Source organism: Carlito syrichta, unplaced genomic scaffold, assembly GCF_000164805.1.
Source record: "Carlito syrichta isolate Samal-C Ts95f unplaced genomic scaffold, Tarsius_syrichta-2.0.1 Scaffold288215, whole genome shotgun sequence".
NCBI lineage: Eukaryota > Metazoa > Chordata > Mammalia > Primates > Tarsiidae > Carlito > Carlito syrichta.
Window position 1 is genome coordinate 38,828 of NW_007232311.1, and position 17,225 is coordinate 56,052.

The 17,225-nt window shown below is 56.9% G+C and overlaps 1 protein-coding gene across 1 annotated transcript in view; it reads left to right on the forward strand.

Moving 5' to 3' along the window:
• The window catches only part of MARCH10 (membrane associated ring-CH-type finger 10), a 33,105-nt gene that overhangs the window by 10,447 nt on the left and 5,433 nt on the right, over positions 1-17,225 (forward strand). Inside the window, exons 4-5 of the mRNA XM_021710180.1 lie at positions 9,675-9,841; positions 12,195-12,304. Coding sequence (XP_021565855.1) covers positions 9,675-9,841; positions 12,195-12,304 — 277 coding nt within the window. The remainder of the gene's footprint in view (positions 1-9,674; positions 9,842-12,194; positions 12,305-17,225) is intronic.

The following is a 17,225-nucleotide window of genomic DNA, read 5'->3' on the forward strand; positions in this document are numbered from 1 at the left end:
ATGAGGTCTCGCTGCCCAGGCGGGTCTCGAACCCGCGGGCTCAGGCAATTCACTCACTTCGGCCTTCCAAAGCGCTGGGATTACAGGCTGAGCCACCGAACCCGGCCTGGATGCTTTTTTAAAGCCACCACTAAACGTCGCGCAGAATTCAGCCGTTCCATGGACAATGGGTATTTGCCAGGCTCTGACCCTGGCTTGCTGATCTGGAAACTTGAGTCTTGGAATGTGAGCCCGCCTTGCAATGTAATGTAAGTCGGTGTGGCTCATACGGGCCCTGAGTCGGGTGTCAAGGAGGGGAGGGGCACAGAGAGGGCGTTCATGTTCCTCTGTGTCCTTCCAGTCCAGGAACGAGGGGCTGTTCTCGTCGGCAGGGCCTCCTCCTTTCCATGTTCAACCAGCTGCCGGCAGGCCACCCTCCCATCCCCCACAGTGAAGGACCCAGAAGCCTCACGCCCACCCATCCTCACCCATCAGAAACACAGCTCCAGACCCTCGTCAGAAGCCTGCCTTCCCACCACCCCAAGCTGATGCCTGTGAGCAGAAGATAGCTTCTTTTCAGATGCAGCCACTTCCAGGCACAGTCCTGAATTCAACAGCTGCCACCCCTGCCCTTGGTGTAACCGACACTCTCTTTTTTCTGTACATAAGAAACCTCGTGCTTTACTTACTATTTCAAAATTGTCCATTTTAGGAAGTATTTAAGTTACAGACTTAAAAGGAAAACCACTTGGAACCCCGTCGTCCAAAGAGAGGCACTGTGAGGAACTGGTTCCAGAATTCGTCTGTGCGCATAAATGCAGTCTGGAGTCCGCACTGGTTCATGCTGTTTTATAATGAGCCTCATTCTGACATTTCGGTCCCTTTTCTCAAGGCCACTTAACACTCTTTCAAAAGTTTCCCTCAGTTAGGTACTTTATTCCATACAAGTTAGTATATGGGGGAAGGGACCAAAAAAACGCGGAATTTATTTATTGAAATGTGTGGAGCCAGGCGCTGGGGCTCATGCCTGTCATCCCAGCACTTTGGGAGGCGGAGGCGAGAGGATTGCCTGAGCTCAGGGGTGCCAGACCTGCCTGGGCAACTGAGACCTTGTCGCTACGATAAACCAAAAAACTAGCTGGGTGTGGTGGCCGACGCCTGCAGTTCCAGCTACTTGGGAGGCTGAGGCGAAAGATCACCTGAGTCCAGCAAGTCAAGGCCGAGGCGGCCATCAGCATGTGACTGCACTCCAGCCTGGGCAACAGAGGCAGACTCCTAATCAAAAAAAAAGTTGTGTATTTATTCTTACGTTTGAAGTTCTGTCACCTTCCAAGCCCTCCCTGTCGGATGCAATCCTGTATCGAGACGCTTTTTCCGCTGCTCAAAGCAACTTTTCTGAGCTCGTTCATGACAGTGATGCCTTTGAGTGCTTCTGCCGTTTGTTGTTTCGCCTCTACCACGTCAACAGAGCGTGTCTCCCGCAGGACGTTTTCAATCCAGGGAAAAAAAGTCACTTGGGGTGAAACTGGATGATGAGGCGGGGGGGGCACAGGGGACTTGTCGTTTTTGTCCACGCACAGTGTGGGCAGGCGCACTCATAAATCACCCATGAGGAATCGGGTGAATCCGTGGAGCCTAAAGCAAATTCGCTACGTCTGACACAGCCTCTCACCACAACACCGGGTGGTCCACGGATGCCAGTGGGTCCCTAGAACACGAGAAACCGAGGCCACTTCGTGTCCCGCCAGCCACGCCCGGTGTGGGACAGCCTGGACAACACTTGGGTTGACCGGCTTCTCCAGACAGCCGGGCTGACGGGAATGCGATGATCTTGTGGCTTTCGTGTGCGTTTCACGACTGTTCATGAGTTTGGGCGCTGTATGGGTTCTAGTCCATGTTAAATGACTATTTGTGCCTCTATGTTGTAACATATTCAGGTCTTTTTCCTACTTTTCTTTTCTTTTTCAATTTTTTAGAGACGAGGTCTTTCTCCGTCGCTCAGGCCACAGCACAGCAGTGCAAGCATCGCTCACCCACGGCAGCCTTGAACCTCCGGGGCTCAAGCAAGCCTCCCGCCTCAGACTTCCAGGCAGCTGGGACTACAGGCAGGGGCACCATGCTGGCTAACTTTGAACTTTATAGAGAGACCACGTATTGCTCTGTTGCCCAGACTAGTCTCGATTCCTGGCCTCAGGAAAGCCTCCGACCTCCGCCTCCCAAAGTGCCGAGATTATAGGACTGAGCCTCGGCGTGCAGCCCACTTTTTTCTTTGAGAATACTTTTATTTTAGGAGTCCTTTATATCTTCGGGCTATTAGTCTAATCGTTTGACAGTTATGTGTTGGAAATATTCCTTCCCAGTCTGTAGTTGGTCTTTCTTTTCATGATGTCTTTTATTGAAAACAAGTTCTGAATCTCAGCATGGTCAGATGTGTCGTCTTCTTTGTGGGCTGTGATCTATAGCTTGCTGTCCTTGTAAACAATCTGTCTCTGACCCGATGTCATGTTGGCATTCTTCCGGTTTTTTTCTGAAGCCCCCGCTTTGCATTTTGGGGCTTCACAAGGAGTGGCCTTTTGCACGTGGTGTGAGGGGAGCTTTGGACATCCCCTGAATCCCAGCTGTCCCGGACTCCCCCCGCTGACCCGCACGGCTGTCTTGTCCGCAGCGCGCCTCGGCCATGGCCGTTCCAGGTCTGTCCGTCCTGTTCCCCAGCCTTCTCTGTCTTTCTCCGTGGCCATGACGTCTGCAGCCACAGTGGGCTTCGACCCACAGCGGCATGAGCACCGTGCCCACTTTGTTTGCGGGCCCCCTCCCGCTGTGGGAGCTCCTCTGTCCTCTCGATAAACCCTGCCTTCAAAAAAAAAGAGTCCCCAGCACTTTGGGAGGCTGAGGAGTGCCTGAACTCCGGAGTTTGAGACCCGCCCGGGCAACTTGGCGAGCCCTCATCGCGACGATAAATAAAAGATCAGCCGGGTGTGGCGGCGCGCGCCTGCAGTTCCGGCCACTCACGAGGTGGAGGCAGAAGGCTCGCCGGAGCCCGGTGGGTCGAGGCTGCGGGGGCCGGGAGTGGCCGCCGCCCTCCGGCCTGGGCCAGGGAGTGAGACTCCGACTCGAAAAGAAAGAGTTCTTTGCTACACACCTAAGAGCCTGTACACGGGATTTGTATGGGAATTACACGGAATCTATAGATTATTCTGGGAGAAGATGTCTGTGAGAGATTGAGTCTTTCTTGGATAAGTATGGTCTAGCTCGCCTTTCCTTTGTGTCTTCCTTGATGCTTTTAAGGCTAGTTTTGAGATTTTCTTCATGCTTTTATTTGTTTCCTTTGTTTCATTTAGCTTCCTGGCTCTTTTAGGTGTTGTTGCGTGCGGTTGAAACAATATTTTAAATTCGAACTTAACCCTTTGTTGCTGATATCTAGAAATCCTATTGATTATATATCTTGTCTATACTCTTGCTAAACCTTACTCTTATTAATTCCAATATTATGTCTGTACCTTCTTTATGGTTTTCTATGTAGAAAAGTATTTCCAACTCGAGTAATAGTTTGATTTCTTTCTTCCCAAACCTATACTTTTTGATACTTATCTTATAGTGTTGTGTAAATTTTTATATTAAATATGTCTATTACAAGTTCATCAGTCTCCTTTTCTGGGCTTATTCATACTTAATGAATTAGAATAACATTCTAAATATGTAGTTGCTGACAAAAGGGAATAGGGAATGAACATTCTTCCTTTTTTGGAGATGGGGTCTTGCTATGCTGCCCAGGCTGGTCTCAAACACCTGGCCTCAAGTGAGCCTCTCACTTTGGCTTCCCAAAGTGCTGGGATGACAGGGGTGAGCCACCCACCACACCCATGAACATTCCTAAGGTCCTTAATGTATGCTGCCAAACTGGTCTTTGGGAAAGTCTTACAGACTAGTAATCTCAGAGCCACGCTAAACCAGTTTCTCTCACCATACCCCTGCCAGTTCCAAGGACTTCCTTTCCTGCTGGGGTTTGTCGAATGACTAGCCAACATTTGTCACTGTATCGGGTTCACTTGCACATGTCTTGCTGATTACGGATGCTGGACTGTGTCTGTTTATTGCTCACCTGCTGGCCTTCCTTTGTAACGACCCAGTCCCGTTCGATTTTCTACTGGGGAGTCATTGTTGTTTATATTGCTGGAATTCCTTGCCAAGTATTGTGCAGACACTCTCACTCTTCCCATTCTACCTGCTTCATATTTTATGTGTGTAATGGCTGGACAGAGTGGGATTTTGAAATTATCGACAATCGAATACGATGTCATTTTGCCGGCCTGGCCCTTGCGTTTGGTGACACACTTAGGAAGCCCAGCACCCACCCAAGCGTCTGTGATTGTTTTCTCTTAGGGTGGTGGTACTCTTCTTGGACGTGTTCCAGTGGCTGAAGATGTGGACTTTGTCGTCTTATGGTTCTAGGCTTCCTCCCCGATCCTAACAGCTCTTAGCTCTGTGATTCTGGTCAAGTTCCTTCATTTCTGAAACTCTGCTTTTCCACCCAGACAATAGACATGATAATATATACTCCCCAAACAGCAGTAAAAATTAAATGAGGTTTTAAATATGTGTGTGCTTCACAGAGCATGTTGCACCCAGTAAGCACTTAATTCATGGTGGCTAGACTTCCATTCCTAGGTTATATATTTTGGCATATGGTATGAGGTGGGTTTCTATGGGATTTTTTGTTTTGGAGGGTTTTTCTGAGTCAGGGCCTCACTCTGCTGCCCAGGCTGTAGTGCAGTGGCATGATCACAGCTCACTGCAACCTCGACCTCCTGGGCTCAGGGGATCCTTCCACCTCAGTCTCCCAAGTAGCTGGGACTGCAGGTGAGCACCACCGCACCTGGCTAATTTTTTTTATTTGTTGTAGATATGAGGTTTTGCTATGTTGCCCAGGCTGGTCTGAAACTCCTGGACTCAGGCAATCCTCCAGTCTCAGCTTTCCAGAGTGCGGAGATTACAAGCATGAGCCACTGTGCCTGGCCATCTCTAGGTCTTTTTGTTTGTTTTAGTTTTTAACCAGCTGGCCCACAGTCCTCTGTTTCTTCCTTACTAATTTGCAATGCCTGCTTTATCCATCTGTCTCTGGACTCTCGCTTCTGTTCCATTAATCCGCCTGAAATACCGAATCAATTATGCGCTTTTACTTATTGTAAATTTATAGATATTTAAAGATATTTGCTCTGGTCAGCCTCCCTTTATTGCCCTGCTTTCTAAAATGCTTATAGCCCATCCTAATGTAATTGCAAGGTGATCTCAGAAAACCTGAGCTGTACTTTTTTGTGCTGTGATGCATATTCCTTGTTTATAAACATGCCAGAACCTCAGCCCAAGCCTTGTCTCTGTCCTCTCTGAGTTGACACATGCACACAGAGGGTGCCAAGAAAAGGCACACCATTTAAGAAAGGAAAAGCTGTCTTAAAATGGTAGTGCTCAACATATACTTATAACAAAAGATGGACCCAAGTCATGTTTGATGTCTACAATTCCAGGAGGTGCTCAGAGTGGCTCCCATCAGCGTCCAGACGACTTCTGACGATGGCACCTCTTGTAACCTCTCTCAAAGTGTGCATACGTGTTTTTGATATCCCCGGTTTCTAATCCACATATTGGAAGCCTGCGTGCTTGCTTCTTGTCTATTGATTAGTCCATTTCTAAAAGAGATTTACTAAAATCTCCCACTGTAATTTGAATTCGCCCATTCTCCCTTGTATTGATAAGGATTGTGTTTTATAGAAATAATAGATACTGGGGACACCAGTGGGTGGGAGAGGAGGGACTCGGGGTTCAGCAATCACCTGCGGATACAGCATCCAGCGTCTGGGGAGTGGGCTGTCCGAGACCCCGTCCCTACCACTGCATAGTATGTCCCTGTAATGAACACACACGTGTGCCCCTGAGTCTAAGGTTCTTTTAAAACATCAAACCAAGCTACCCAAACAAAGAAGAATTCTGCTTTCCTTTTGTGCATCAAGGCTGACGACCGGGTTGCTCAGCTTGCAGCTCTGTGCCGTGACCCTTGTTGTCCACCCATGTTGTCCCCCTGGAATGCTCATTCTGCCAATTCCACTTTTTTGGGGGGGGGGGTTGGAGTCTCACTCTGTCGCCCAGACTGGAGTGCAGTGGCTGCTCCCGGCCACCGCAGCCTCGACCTGCCGGACTCCGGTGATCCTTCTGCTTCAGCCTTCCAAGTAGCCGGAACTACAGGCGCACGCTACCACGCCCGGCTCATTTTTTGATTTATTGTAGAGACGAGGTCTCGCCAAGTTGCCCAGGCAGGTCTCGAACCCGCGGGCTCAGGCCATCCACTCACCTCAGCCTCCCAAAGGCGTGGGATGACAGGCTGAGCCACCGAGCCCGGCTCCACATTCTCTCTGTCCCCAGAAACCCTCCCTCTCCCTCTCTTCCTAGGGCTCCTTCCTACAGCAGCCGTGACACCCTCCAGGCCCTTCCTGGCATTGGCTCTGCTGGCCCTGGACTGTCCACGTCCTCTGGGGCCGGCTGACGTCTCTCTCCTGTGTCCTTTCCACGGCGCGGCTGGTCTCCGTGTGGGACGGGGGGCCCTGGCCGTTCACGGAGGAAGGGCAGTGTCGCGTGGCAAGGGCTGGCGTGGCTGGCGCGGGTCCTGGCAGCTGTGTGCCCGGAGTCCTCTGCGGTCCTCTTCCCTAAGCAGGGAGGCTTCATGCAAATGGATGATGTTTGCGAGCCTTTACGAAAACGCTGACCTTGATAGGGCACCCTCTGTCTCTAAGTGCCAGTTCCAGGATGCTCGTTGGGGGAGGCCGTGCCATGGCCCACGCGCCGTGACTAAGGGGCGGCCACTGGCCCCACCGCGCCAAAGCAGCCTGGAGCCAGCAACCCTCACTGTCGCCCTGCCCTGGAGGGGCCCAGCCCGGCAGGGACCCCAGGCCGGCCTCAGCTGGGGCGGCTCGCTCCTGCCGGCCTGCCCTCTCTTCTGGCCAAGGTCCCCACACAGCCTCGCCTGCGTCCTGGGAATTCCCATCATCTCTGGCCTGCTTGCTTCCTGGCACTGCGGCAGAGTCATGCTACATAGCTATGCTTTCTTGTCGTAAGAGATTCGTGTGGGGAAGCAACCTGCTGGGTGTTGGGCCCGCTCTCCAGAGCTCATCCTAAAAGCGACCCGACTCTGTCAAGATAGGCCGCGCACGGAAACCGCAGCAGAGGGCCGCCACACCACCCCAAGCGGGCCCTCGGGCCACGGCCGCAAACTCAATTTTCCCTTCTTTTCTGTTTCTTCCTCGCTTCTATTTGTAAAAACGAAAAAAAATTATTTTCAAAATAAAGTGGCCAGCGGCTTCCCCCGAGAGGCTGGAAGACCCTCTGTTAGGAGTCAGTCACAAACTATAAAACTCACCAGAGAGGCTGGGCTTGGTGGCTCAGCCTGTCATTCCAGCACTTTGGGAGGCCGAGGCGAGCGGATTGCCTGAGCCCATGGGTTCGAGACCCGCCTGGGCAACTTGACGAGACCTCGTCTCTACAGTAAATCAAAAATGAGCCGGGCGTGGTAGCGTGCGCCTGCAGTTCCAGCTACTTGGAAGGCTGAGGCGGAAGGATCACTGGAGTCCAACGGGTCGAGGCTGCGGTGGCCGGGAGCGTGCTACTGCCCTCCAGCCTGGGTGACACAGCGAGACTCCAACTCAAAAGAAAAAAAGCTCACCAGAGAGCCCCTGGTCCCACCGGGGAGGTCAGAGATCATCACGCCTGCGTGACATCTCAACGCTCAGACTCCTGGGCGCTTCGGGCAAACCCCACGGTTCTTAAAGCGCTTCGGGCAAACCCCATGGTGGGAAGCCACGATTTCCACCCCGGGCTTCACAGGCTCCTCCTGCACTCCCTCGGGCAAAGTTCTGCCCTCCCCAGCTTCCTTCCAAGCCTGCAATGATGTGCCGTGTTCATCCGCTGGAGAAGAACACCTGTTCTTCCAGGTTCCTTGCGAAAATACGGCAGCTAGGTGGAAAATTACTGACATCTCATTATTGAAAAAAAATTTTTTTGAGCCGGTGTCTCACTGTCGCCCAGGCTGGAGTACCTCAACCTGTCGGGCTCAGGTGATCCTTGTACCTCAGCCTCCTAAGTAGCTGGAACCACAGGCGTGAACCACTGTGCCCAGCTAATTTTTTTATTTATTGTAGAGACGAGGTCTCACCAAGTTGCCCAGGCTGGTCTCAAACCCCTGGGCTCAGGCCATCCTCTTCTCAGCCTCTCAAAGTGCTGGGATTACAAGCACGCACCACCACCCCTGGCTAAAGTTTTGAGTTATTGTGGCGCTGAGGTCTTGCCAAATGGCCCAGGCTGGTCTCGAACTCCTGGACTCAGGCAACCCTCCTGCCTTGAACTCCCAAGTGCTGGGATGACAGGGGTGAGCCATCACGCCTAGCCTCAATATTGAAAACATTTTACGATTATTCGGAATGTCCATGATGGAAAACTCTGACTCTGCTCCTTTTCATAAGCCTCCTTTCAAACTCGGGGAAAAAGCTCTCTCAAAGAGCTGAGCGTGTCTCAACGCCCAGAACGTGTCCATTTTTTCCTCTCTTTCGATGTGTCTCTGGCCCGTTTCCTTTTCCCGTCCAGACAGCTCCCACCCGTGAGGCTTCTGAAGAAAAAAGGCGGCCTTAGCGTCCCCAGACCTCCCGGCACGACCCCAGCCCGCTGTCCGTGCCCGCTACGGGCGAGACGCTGACGGCTTTGTCCACAGTCTCGCTCCTTCCCCTCGGGTGGGATTCTGGCAGCTCCTGCCTGGGGCGCTGAGGCTGCTCCTGGCAAGCACGGGGCGGGTGGCACCGGGGCCCGGGGCCTCGGCTCAGTGTCTACCTGCGCCGGCCCCTGCCCGGGGGACGCTTGCGCAGCCCCCGGCCACACGGGCCACATGTGGGGGCCGGCAGGACGGTCCCTCTCGTCGCGCAGCCGCGCCATCGCCGGGACCCTTGCTGGGCAGAGGAGGAAACGGCGTGCCAGAAGGGTGAGGGGACTTGCCCGAGCTCACATGACTCGCGGGCTTCAGAGGCCGGCTCCAAACCCAGGTGCACGCGTGCGTGGCAAATCCCTCCTGGAGGTGGCGGTGGGGAGGGGCTCCCGGCCCCGCCACAGTTTTCCCTGTGGTGGCCTCTCTCAGCCCCTGATGGGCAGGTGGCGGCAGAATGGCCCTGAGTCAGCTCGCACCTATAGACGGCCACAAAGGAGCCTGGTGTCGGAGTGTGTGCATCAACAATCAATAGTTGTATCTGGACTGGACACAGTGGCACATGCCTGTAATCCCAGCACTTTGGGAGGCCGAGGTAGGAGGATCTCTTGAGGCCAGGAGTTCAAGACCAGCCTGAGCAGCATAGTTAGATCTCATCTCCACCAAAGAATTGTTTTAAAAAACAAGCCGGGTGTGGTGGTGCCTGTAGTCCCAGCTACCCTGGAGGCTGAGGCGGGAGGATCACTGGAGCCCACGGCGTAGAGATCAAGCCACTGGGTGACAGAGAGAAACTCTGTCTCTAGGTTAGGATTGTGCTAATAAACAACGGTATCTGGAGGGAGTCCCGCGGGGCCAGAGGGGGCCTAGGTGGGTGGGCTGGGGGACGCCCCCTCCCCTTCTGCCAGTGCCCCCGGGAACGGCATGTGTGGACTGCAGCGGGGGCTCCCTGTCTCCCCTGCAGCCTCCTGGAGGAGGACGTCGAGGAGGACGGGGACTCCTGCCGCATCTGCCGGGGAGCCGGGGCCTCCCCAGACAACCCCCTCCTGCAGCCCTGTGGCTGTGTGGGGAGCCTGCGGCTCGTCCACCGAGTGTGCTTGGAGACGTGGCTGAAAGCGAAAATAGCAGCAGGTAGGTGGGGAAGGAGATGGCCGGCGTGGGCCCCGGCCTCGTCTCCTGTATGCGGGCCCAGCCCCGTGGCCGCTTGCACGCCTCTGCTGAGCGGCTGCAGGGAGGCACGTGGCCCAGCCGCTCGCCGCTCAGCGCTGTCCTCTGACCATGGCGGGAGGGGGCAGCTCTTGGGCCTGCGGGAGGAACCCAGGAGACACGGCTCAGCATCCCGCCCCGTCTGACGGCCTCCGGGGGTGCAGAAGGGCCAGGGCTGTGGTGGGAGGCCTCGGGCGCCCGGCGCTGCGCCCACCCCATGTCCAGCTCGGGCCGCGTGCTTCACCTGGGGCAGGGTGGAAGCGCCCGGCAGAGCTGCGGGCAGCAAGGCCCCAGGGCAAGAAAGAGCTGCTGGGCAAGGAGGGTCTGGCTTCCGAGGGCCGCGCTGGACCGGGCGTCCCTGTGCCACGCTCTGCCAGCTCCTGGGTGGCTCCCACGGGTGCCGGCGCCGCCCAGCTCCCTGGGGGCTGTAGCCTGGGTGCAGCCGTGCCCACGGGGCAGCTGTGGGTTTCTTCAGAGCCTGGCCTGGGAAGCGAGTGCTACCTGACGCCCAAAGCCGCACAGGACAGCAGCGTCGGAGGGAGCTGCTGGGCTGCCAGGAGGCAGTCCCGGTTCTGGAACACGAGCCCCACGGCGGGTCCTCTGCCATCGTTTGTCACGTCCTCTCCTTAGTGGCCACAACTCCAGGGAGGCCCAGAGCCTTGTCCTGCCCCCCAGGGTGCCGCGCGGCCCCCGCCAAGGACGGCACTGCCAGATCGGAGCGCGAGCGTGTGGATGATCACGCTCGTCGTCGCCCTCAGTGCCGTCTCCACGCACGCCTCTCCCCGGCAGGAGGCACGTAAGACCACCGACCAGGCTGCTTGGACACATCCACGCAGCGTGCCGGGCCACAGTCCCTCAGAGGGCAGAGGAACGAGGGGGCCGTCTGCCACACCACGCTTTGCCATCCTGAAACGGAGAAAGCGGTCCCCGGGAAACATGTCGGGAATACGCTGCGTGCTTGTGAGAGTCAGCGCGAGCATGGGGACGTTCGGCAGGACGGGACATTCAGCGACCTCAGGCATTGCTGAGTGATGCCAAAAAAAGAATTTAAAAAAAGGCCAGGTCCACACAAAGCAGCGGCAGGATGGCTGCTCGCCCTGCCCTGTGAATATCTCTGTTACTTCCTGTTTTCCTTCCGTCCCCAGTGGTGGAAACAGACCCAGGGTTTGAAACTGCACGGCCTGCTCTTCCCAAGCAGAGGCAGGTAACTCCAGGGGCCTCTGCTTCCCGATGTGTGCAACAAGCCCGGCACATCCTTCGTCAGCCGGCAGCAGCGAGGAGGGAGTGTCTGGCAGACACCGTTCCGCAGCGTCCACCTTGCGCCGGGGACGGGACGGGACCAAATGCGGGTCAGGTGGGGGCTTTTATAGCACAGCGAGGAAGGAAGCACGGACACCTGGGCGTGTTTCTTTCCCTAAGCGAGGCTGAGCCTGGAACAGAGGCCATGTCCTCAGCCGGAGACACGAACGTGACCCGGACCCACGCGCGGCCCCAGCCTCTCTCTGTTCTCCATGGGAACGTCCCCCCGGGGCCCTGGGGAGAAAGGCAGGCTTCTAAAGCCCCGCTGGAGGACAGATGCCGCCACTTACCTGGGCTTCGCGAAGCGATCGACTTGGGCCCGTGCAAGGCCTACAAGAAGCGAGAACCACGAGCCCGATTTTTGCTCCTTGTACAAACACCTGTGTGACAGACGTGGCCCCCACGCGCCAGTTCCAGTTTTATGAACCTCGTGTTGACGTGTAAATAGAAAGCCAGGCCTGCGATCTAAAAGTCATGGGAGTTTCACTGCTGTGAAACTTGTGTAATAGGAGATCACAGAGGACATGCTTCCGCTCTCAGGTCCAGGGTCAGCTTCCACAGAGGATGGCTGGCTTTAAGCGAAGGTCGCTGGAGTCGGAATCACACTTGTCATCCCAGCGCTTTGAGAGGCCGAGGCGAAAGGATTGCCTAAGCCCAGGGGTTCAAGACCAGCCTGGGAAACTTGGTTGAGACTTTGTCTCTAAATAAAGCAAGAAAAGTTAGCCGGGCATGGAGGTGCACACCTGTAGTTCCAGCTACTGGGAAGGCTGAGGTGGAAGGATCACCTGAGCCCAGCAGGTTGAGGCTGCAGTGGCCGTGAACATGCCGTTGCACTCTAACCTGGGTGACTGAGACTCTGACGCAAAAAAGAGAGAAAGAATCCGTAACACACAAGAGTTCAGGTGCAAAACATCGCCCATCTGAAGCGCCGACACAGACCCGCAGTGACTGTGCCCTGTAACCCTTTGTCCAATGGCAGGGGCGGCCCTGGACACCGTGCGGACCTGTGAGATGTGCAGGCAAGGCCTGCTGGCGGAGCTGGACGGCCTGCATGTGGCAGAGTTCTACCAGAAGTGCCGGCGAGCCCAGGTAAGGGACACTGGGTGAGAGACACCCACGCCATTCAGCCTCCATGGGCGGCTGGTAAGAGGCGCGGGCGGGTGTCCCCGAGCTGAGGGGCGTGAGCTAGGAGCAGCCATGCAGCGCGTGCCCCTGAGAAGCTCTACCGCTAAGCTGGTGCTGGAGGGCTGGAAAGTCCCAAGGGTCCCGGCCTGGCGTCCTCCCGACGTTGGGGACCAGTGTGGGAGGGAGTGCGGGAGATGGCGGCGGGAAACAGCAAAACGTTGGCAAGTGCCACACCCCCGTCTGCTGACGTCATCTAAATTTAATGACACGAGGGAAAGAATGACCGTCTGGGAGGAAATGGTCCCCCATTTAAGTATCAAGTGACCGTCCGGTGAGGAGGAAGGTTAATCAACATGCAAAGTTGATTAACCTTACAATAAGGTCAATACGATTGGTAAAGAAACGCCAACTGCACGCATTGCAACACCCAGTGAGTTGACTCTCCAGCGGCATTTGGATGGCGGCATTCCTTTTTATTTTTTTTTAGGGGTCAGGGTCTCACTCTGTCGCCCAGGCTGGAGTGCAGTGGCACAATCATGACTCACCACAGCCTCAACCTGCTGGGCTCAGGCAATCCTTCCACCTCAGCCTCCCGAGTAACTGGGATTACAGGTACGCGCCACCATACCTGGCTCATTTTTAAATTTTTCTGTAGAGACAAGGACGCGCGATGTTGCCCAGGCTGGTCTCAAACCCCTGGGCTCAAGCAATCCTGGGATGACAGGCGTGAGCCACCATGCCCAGCTTGGATTGCATTTCTAACACTGTGAAGATGCTAGGTCAACCCAGGTGAAAAGGCATTTTATGCCTGAGATATCCACTGATCACCAGGGCTCAGGCAAACCAGTTTCCACTGAGAACAACCCAGTTCGATATGGAAGCCATAAGCCCCATGTGGCTTGTTCTAATCCACATGGGCTAGAAGTGGCCAAATCTCGAAGGCACAGCACCCAAAACCAAAACTGCGAAATATATGTGACTTTGTACTGAATGCACACCAAGTTTCAAGGACTTTCCAGTCCGGCACATCAAGAGCCTGAAGCCATCACTCTGCAAACACCTGGACACACCTCAAGGGACGAGTCTCCCCAGCTCCCCAGGACAAGTGAGTTCATGGGGCCAGCCTCTGCCCTAAAGTTGGAATGGCAGGCAGCGGGGGTCACGCTGACCAGGACGGACAAAACACTTGACTGGGCAGAAGCCTCTGCGGGAACTGGTGCTGGCCAGGGGAACCTGGGCTGTCATCAGCGAGTTGCAGGAGGTTCCGTGTAGAGGAGCCTGGCACCGTTCTGACCACCCCCCGGGCCTGCTGTGGGCTCCCTGGGGTCCGCCGGCCACAGTCTGAGTGACTCTGAAGACATGAGAGACGGGTGAGGCAGGCGGGCCCAGACATGCCCCACGAAGGAAGACCAAAGTCACGGTCGCTCGCCAGACGCCCAATGCTGCGGCGAGGTGGCATGTGCTGTCGTCCCAGCCCTCGGGGAGGCCGAGTCGGGAGGACCGCTGGAGCCCGGAGGTCGAGACTGCCGTGAGCCAGGAAGGCGCCACTGCACTCCAGCCTGCGCGACGGAGCGAGACCCTGCCCCCAAAACAAAACCAAGAGAGAGATCCAGGGTGTCACCGGGCTTCCGTGCGTCCCCCAGCGCCATGAAGCCCCCTGGGGAACAGGCCCAGTCGGGGAGGCCGGGCCGGCCGCGGCACCGCCTGGACGCTGGGCGGCCTCGTCCCTCCCCCACTCCCTGACCCCGGCTTCCCCGGCCTCTTGGCCAGCCTCGCATGGCCCACTCCTTGGCAGACGGGGCTCCCTCCTGAGAAGCGGGGGCTGGTGCGTGCAGGGAGGGGCCAGCCGTGAGACCTGAGCCGCTTCCGCCCGGCCGGGCTCTCCTGGGCCCTCAGCCGACCGGCTCTGCAGCTTGCTTGTTCCCGGTGGCTTTTCCCGCTTGGGCCTTCGTCAGTTTGCGTCGGGGTCTTGCTCCGACAGCCCAGGCTGGAGTGCACTGGAGGAGGGTGGCTGGGATGACAGGCGCGCACCATCGTGCCTGGCTAACTTTTTTATTTCTTGTAGCGACCAGGTCTTGCTATGTTGCCCAGGCTGGCCGCGAGCTCCTGGACTCAAGCAGCCCTCCCACCTTGGCCTCCCCCAACACTGGGATGACAGGCGTGAGCCACCACATCCGGCCTGCTTTTCTTTGATTATAAAGACCACACAAAAATCTCCCATAGCTTACCACCCAGGATGATGGCTTTTAACACTTAGATGCAGGTCTGAGAGTCTGATTTAATTGGTCTGAGATGGGGCTGGGTGTCGTTTTGTGTGTGTGTGTGTGTGTGTGTGTGTGTGTCAAAATACACACAACATAGAAGGTTCTATTTAAAAACACTTAATTGAGCACCTACTGCATGCTGGATCCCAGGCCAGAGATGCCATGGCACACAGGAGCAGTGGGTGCAACCCCTCCCCACAGCAGGGAGGTGGAAAAGGGCCTTTCTGGGGACGGATGTTTAAGGGTAGGGGGGAAAATGGGAGGGGCGCTCCATCCATGGCGCGAGGTCTGCGGCAGCTGGGACAGGTGCCTCTCCTGGGTTGGCTGCAGGTTGGGGCATGCCCTCTAGGCCCCAGCCAGTGTGGTCAGCAGCCCCCAGGTGTGGACGGGCCACTTAAAGTTGGGTTCTTTCTTGAGCCCCAAACGCCTGGCGGGAACAGGGCTGGTGCTGCACGGGGACACTGCAGGGCACTGAAGCCTGGTGATCCCCACATCCCTCCGGCACACTTGGTGCCAGCGAGGCCTGTGGGGTCAAGGCTTGTTGCGAGGCCTCGAGTGCCGTTCTAGGAATGGCCACAGGCTGCCTGGGGGATGGCGCACCAGACTGAAGTCTCCGCGTGGTCGGACTCCGACTGGGCTCTTTCGGGAGGCCTGACAGGGCCCGTGGCCCCCCAGCCCTCCTTCCTGCCCCACTCAGGGACACCCAAAAATCCAGCCCTGCAGGCAGGGGGTGCCCGCGGCCAGTCCTGTTTTGGAGCGCTGCGTGTGAGGCTGCTCCACACTTGCTCCTGTGAGTCTTCACTCTAACCTGAAGCAGGGCTCAGACTGGACTCGGGCCAGGTGCTCAGTTTTTTGAGTGGAGGAAGAACTCTTAGACAGTAACCTGCAGAGATCCAGGTAACACTCCAGGCTCCCAAATGGGCCAGGAGAGGCTGGGTGCGGTGGCTCACACCTGCCATCCCAGCCCTCTAGAAGGCCAAAGCAGGAGAATCGCTTGAGGTCAGGAGCTCGAGACCAGCCTGGGCAATTTAGTGAGACTTCCTTTCTGCAAAAAATTTAAAAATTGGCAGAGTGGTGGTGCACGCCTGTAGTCCCTGCTATTTGAGAGACTGAGGTGGACGGATCGCTTGAGCCCAGGAATTGGAGGCTGTGGTGAGCTATGATGGCACTACTGCACTCAACCCAAGGAAGAGAGCCAGTCCTGCCCTCACCAAAGAAAACAAGCTTAAGAAAGGTTGAGATCACACGTCATACAAACCATGCCATGGAAGCCCGGCAGGTGAACCCTACCTGGGCTCTCCAGGGGCCGTGCGAGGGGGAGCGGTGGTGATTGTGGCAAAGTGGAGAGACCCCCCAACTCTCAATGTCTGTGCTCTCCTTTCTGACTCCCTCCTCTCTCCCTTCCGTCCGCCAGAGCCCACCCTGGGACCAGACGCAGCTCTCCAGCCAACCCTTAGTTCAGGACAAGGTCTCAGCGATGGGCGGTCCCCAACCAGTGCGGCACCACCCGAGACTTTGCTCTTGGCCTCCCCCCAAGCACATGAATCAGAGACGCGGGGGAGGGGCAGGGAGCAGCGCCCAGGCGACCAGCATCCTGTGTTCAGAAGTTCTTTCTTTTTCTCTTTCTTGTGTTTTGGAGACAGAGCTGTCCAGGCTGGAGGGCAGGGGCACGACCACAGCTCTCCTCAGCCTCAACCTCCAGGGCTCAGGCGATCCTCCCGGGTAGCTGGGACTACAGGGACACACCACCACGCCCGGCTAATTTTTTGTCGAGACAAGGTCTTTCTATGCTGCCTAGGCTGGTCTTGAGCTCCTGGGCTCGAGCGATCCTCCTGCCTTGGCCTCCCAAAGTGCTGGGATGGCAGGCGCGAGCCGCCGCACCCACCTGTCCTAGAAGTTCTAGACGGCCCACTCGGCACGCGTGGTGTATGTTCACCTGGAGCTACTGTGGCTGGACGGGCCGCTCTGAGGTCCAGTGTCATGCTTTCTTCCCCACTGCCTCCTCTGCCTGTTTCCCGGGCATGCACCGCCTGGGCACCAGGACGGAAGCAGCCGGGCGGATGCAGGGCGTGCCCTGCTGCTCCCACGCCCGGTCCACTTCCCAGAGTCTCTCCGCGGTTTTCGCTCCTGCGGGGTGCTTGTTTCTGAAGGTCCGGGGGCCGGGCCGGGCTGGGACACGTCTCCTGCTCATAAGCGCAGTCCCGTGAAGCCCCTGGGCCCAAGTCAGGGCCTCCGAGGCCCAGACCCCCAGGCAGCAGGCCCCGCTTCTGGGGAGGCGCGCCCCAGGCCCTGGCCACGGCGCCCAAGACCCGTCCCTGCCCGGCCATACAGGCACGCCTCGGAGGGCCTCTGACTTGTCTCCCAAAGCGCAGGCCAGGCCCTGGGCATCCCCGCACAGACAGCTGTCCTCAGACCCATGAGTCCCCTGGCCATGCTAAGACCCGGGAGCCCCTCACAACCATATCTGAGGCCCTGCGGGACGTCCGGCCAGGCAGGCCGCTCTGTCCAGGGGACAGCACTGGGATGTCCTCCAGGAGCCGAGCTCGGGGCTGAAGGACGGGGCTGGGACAGGAGGCCGGTGGCTGGCGGGGGCTGGGCACGGCGGAGTGCCGGCCCACGCG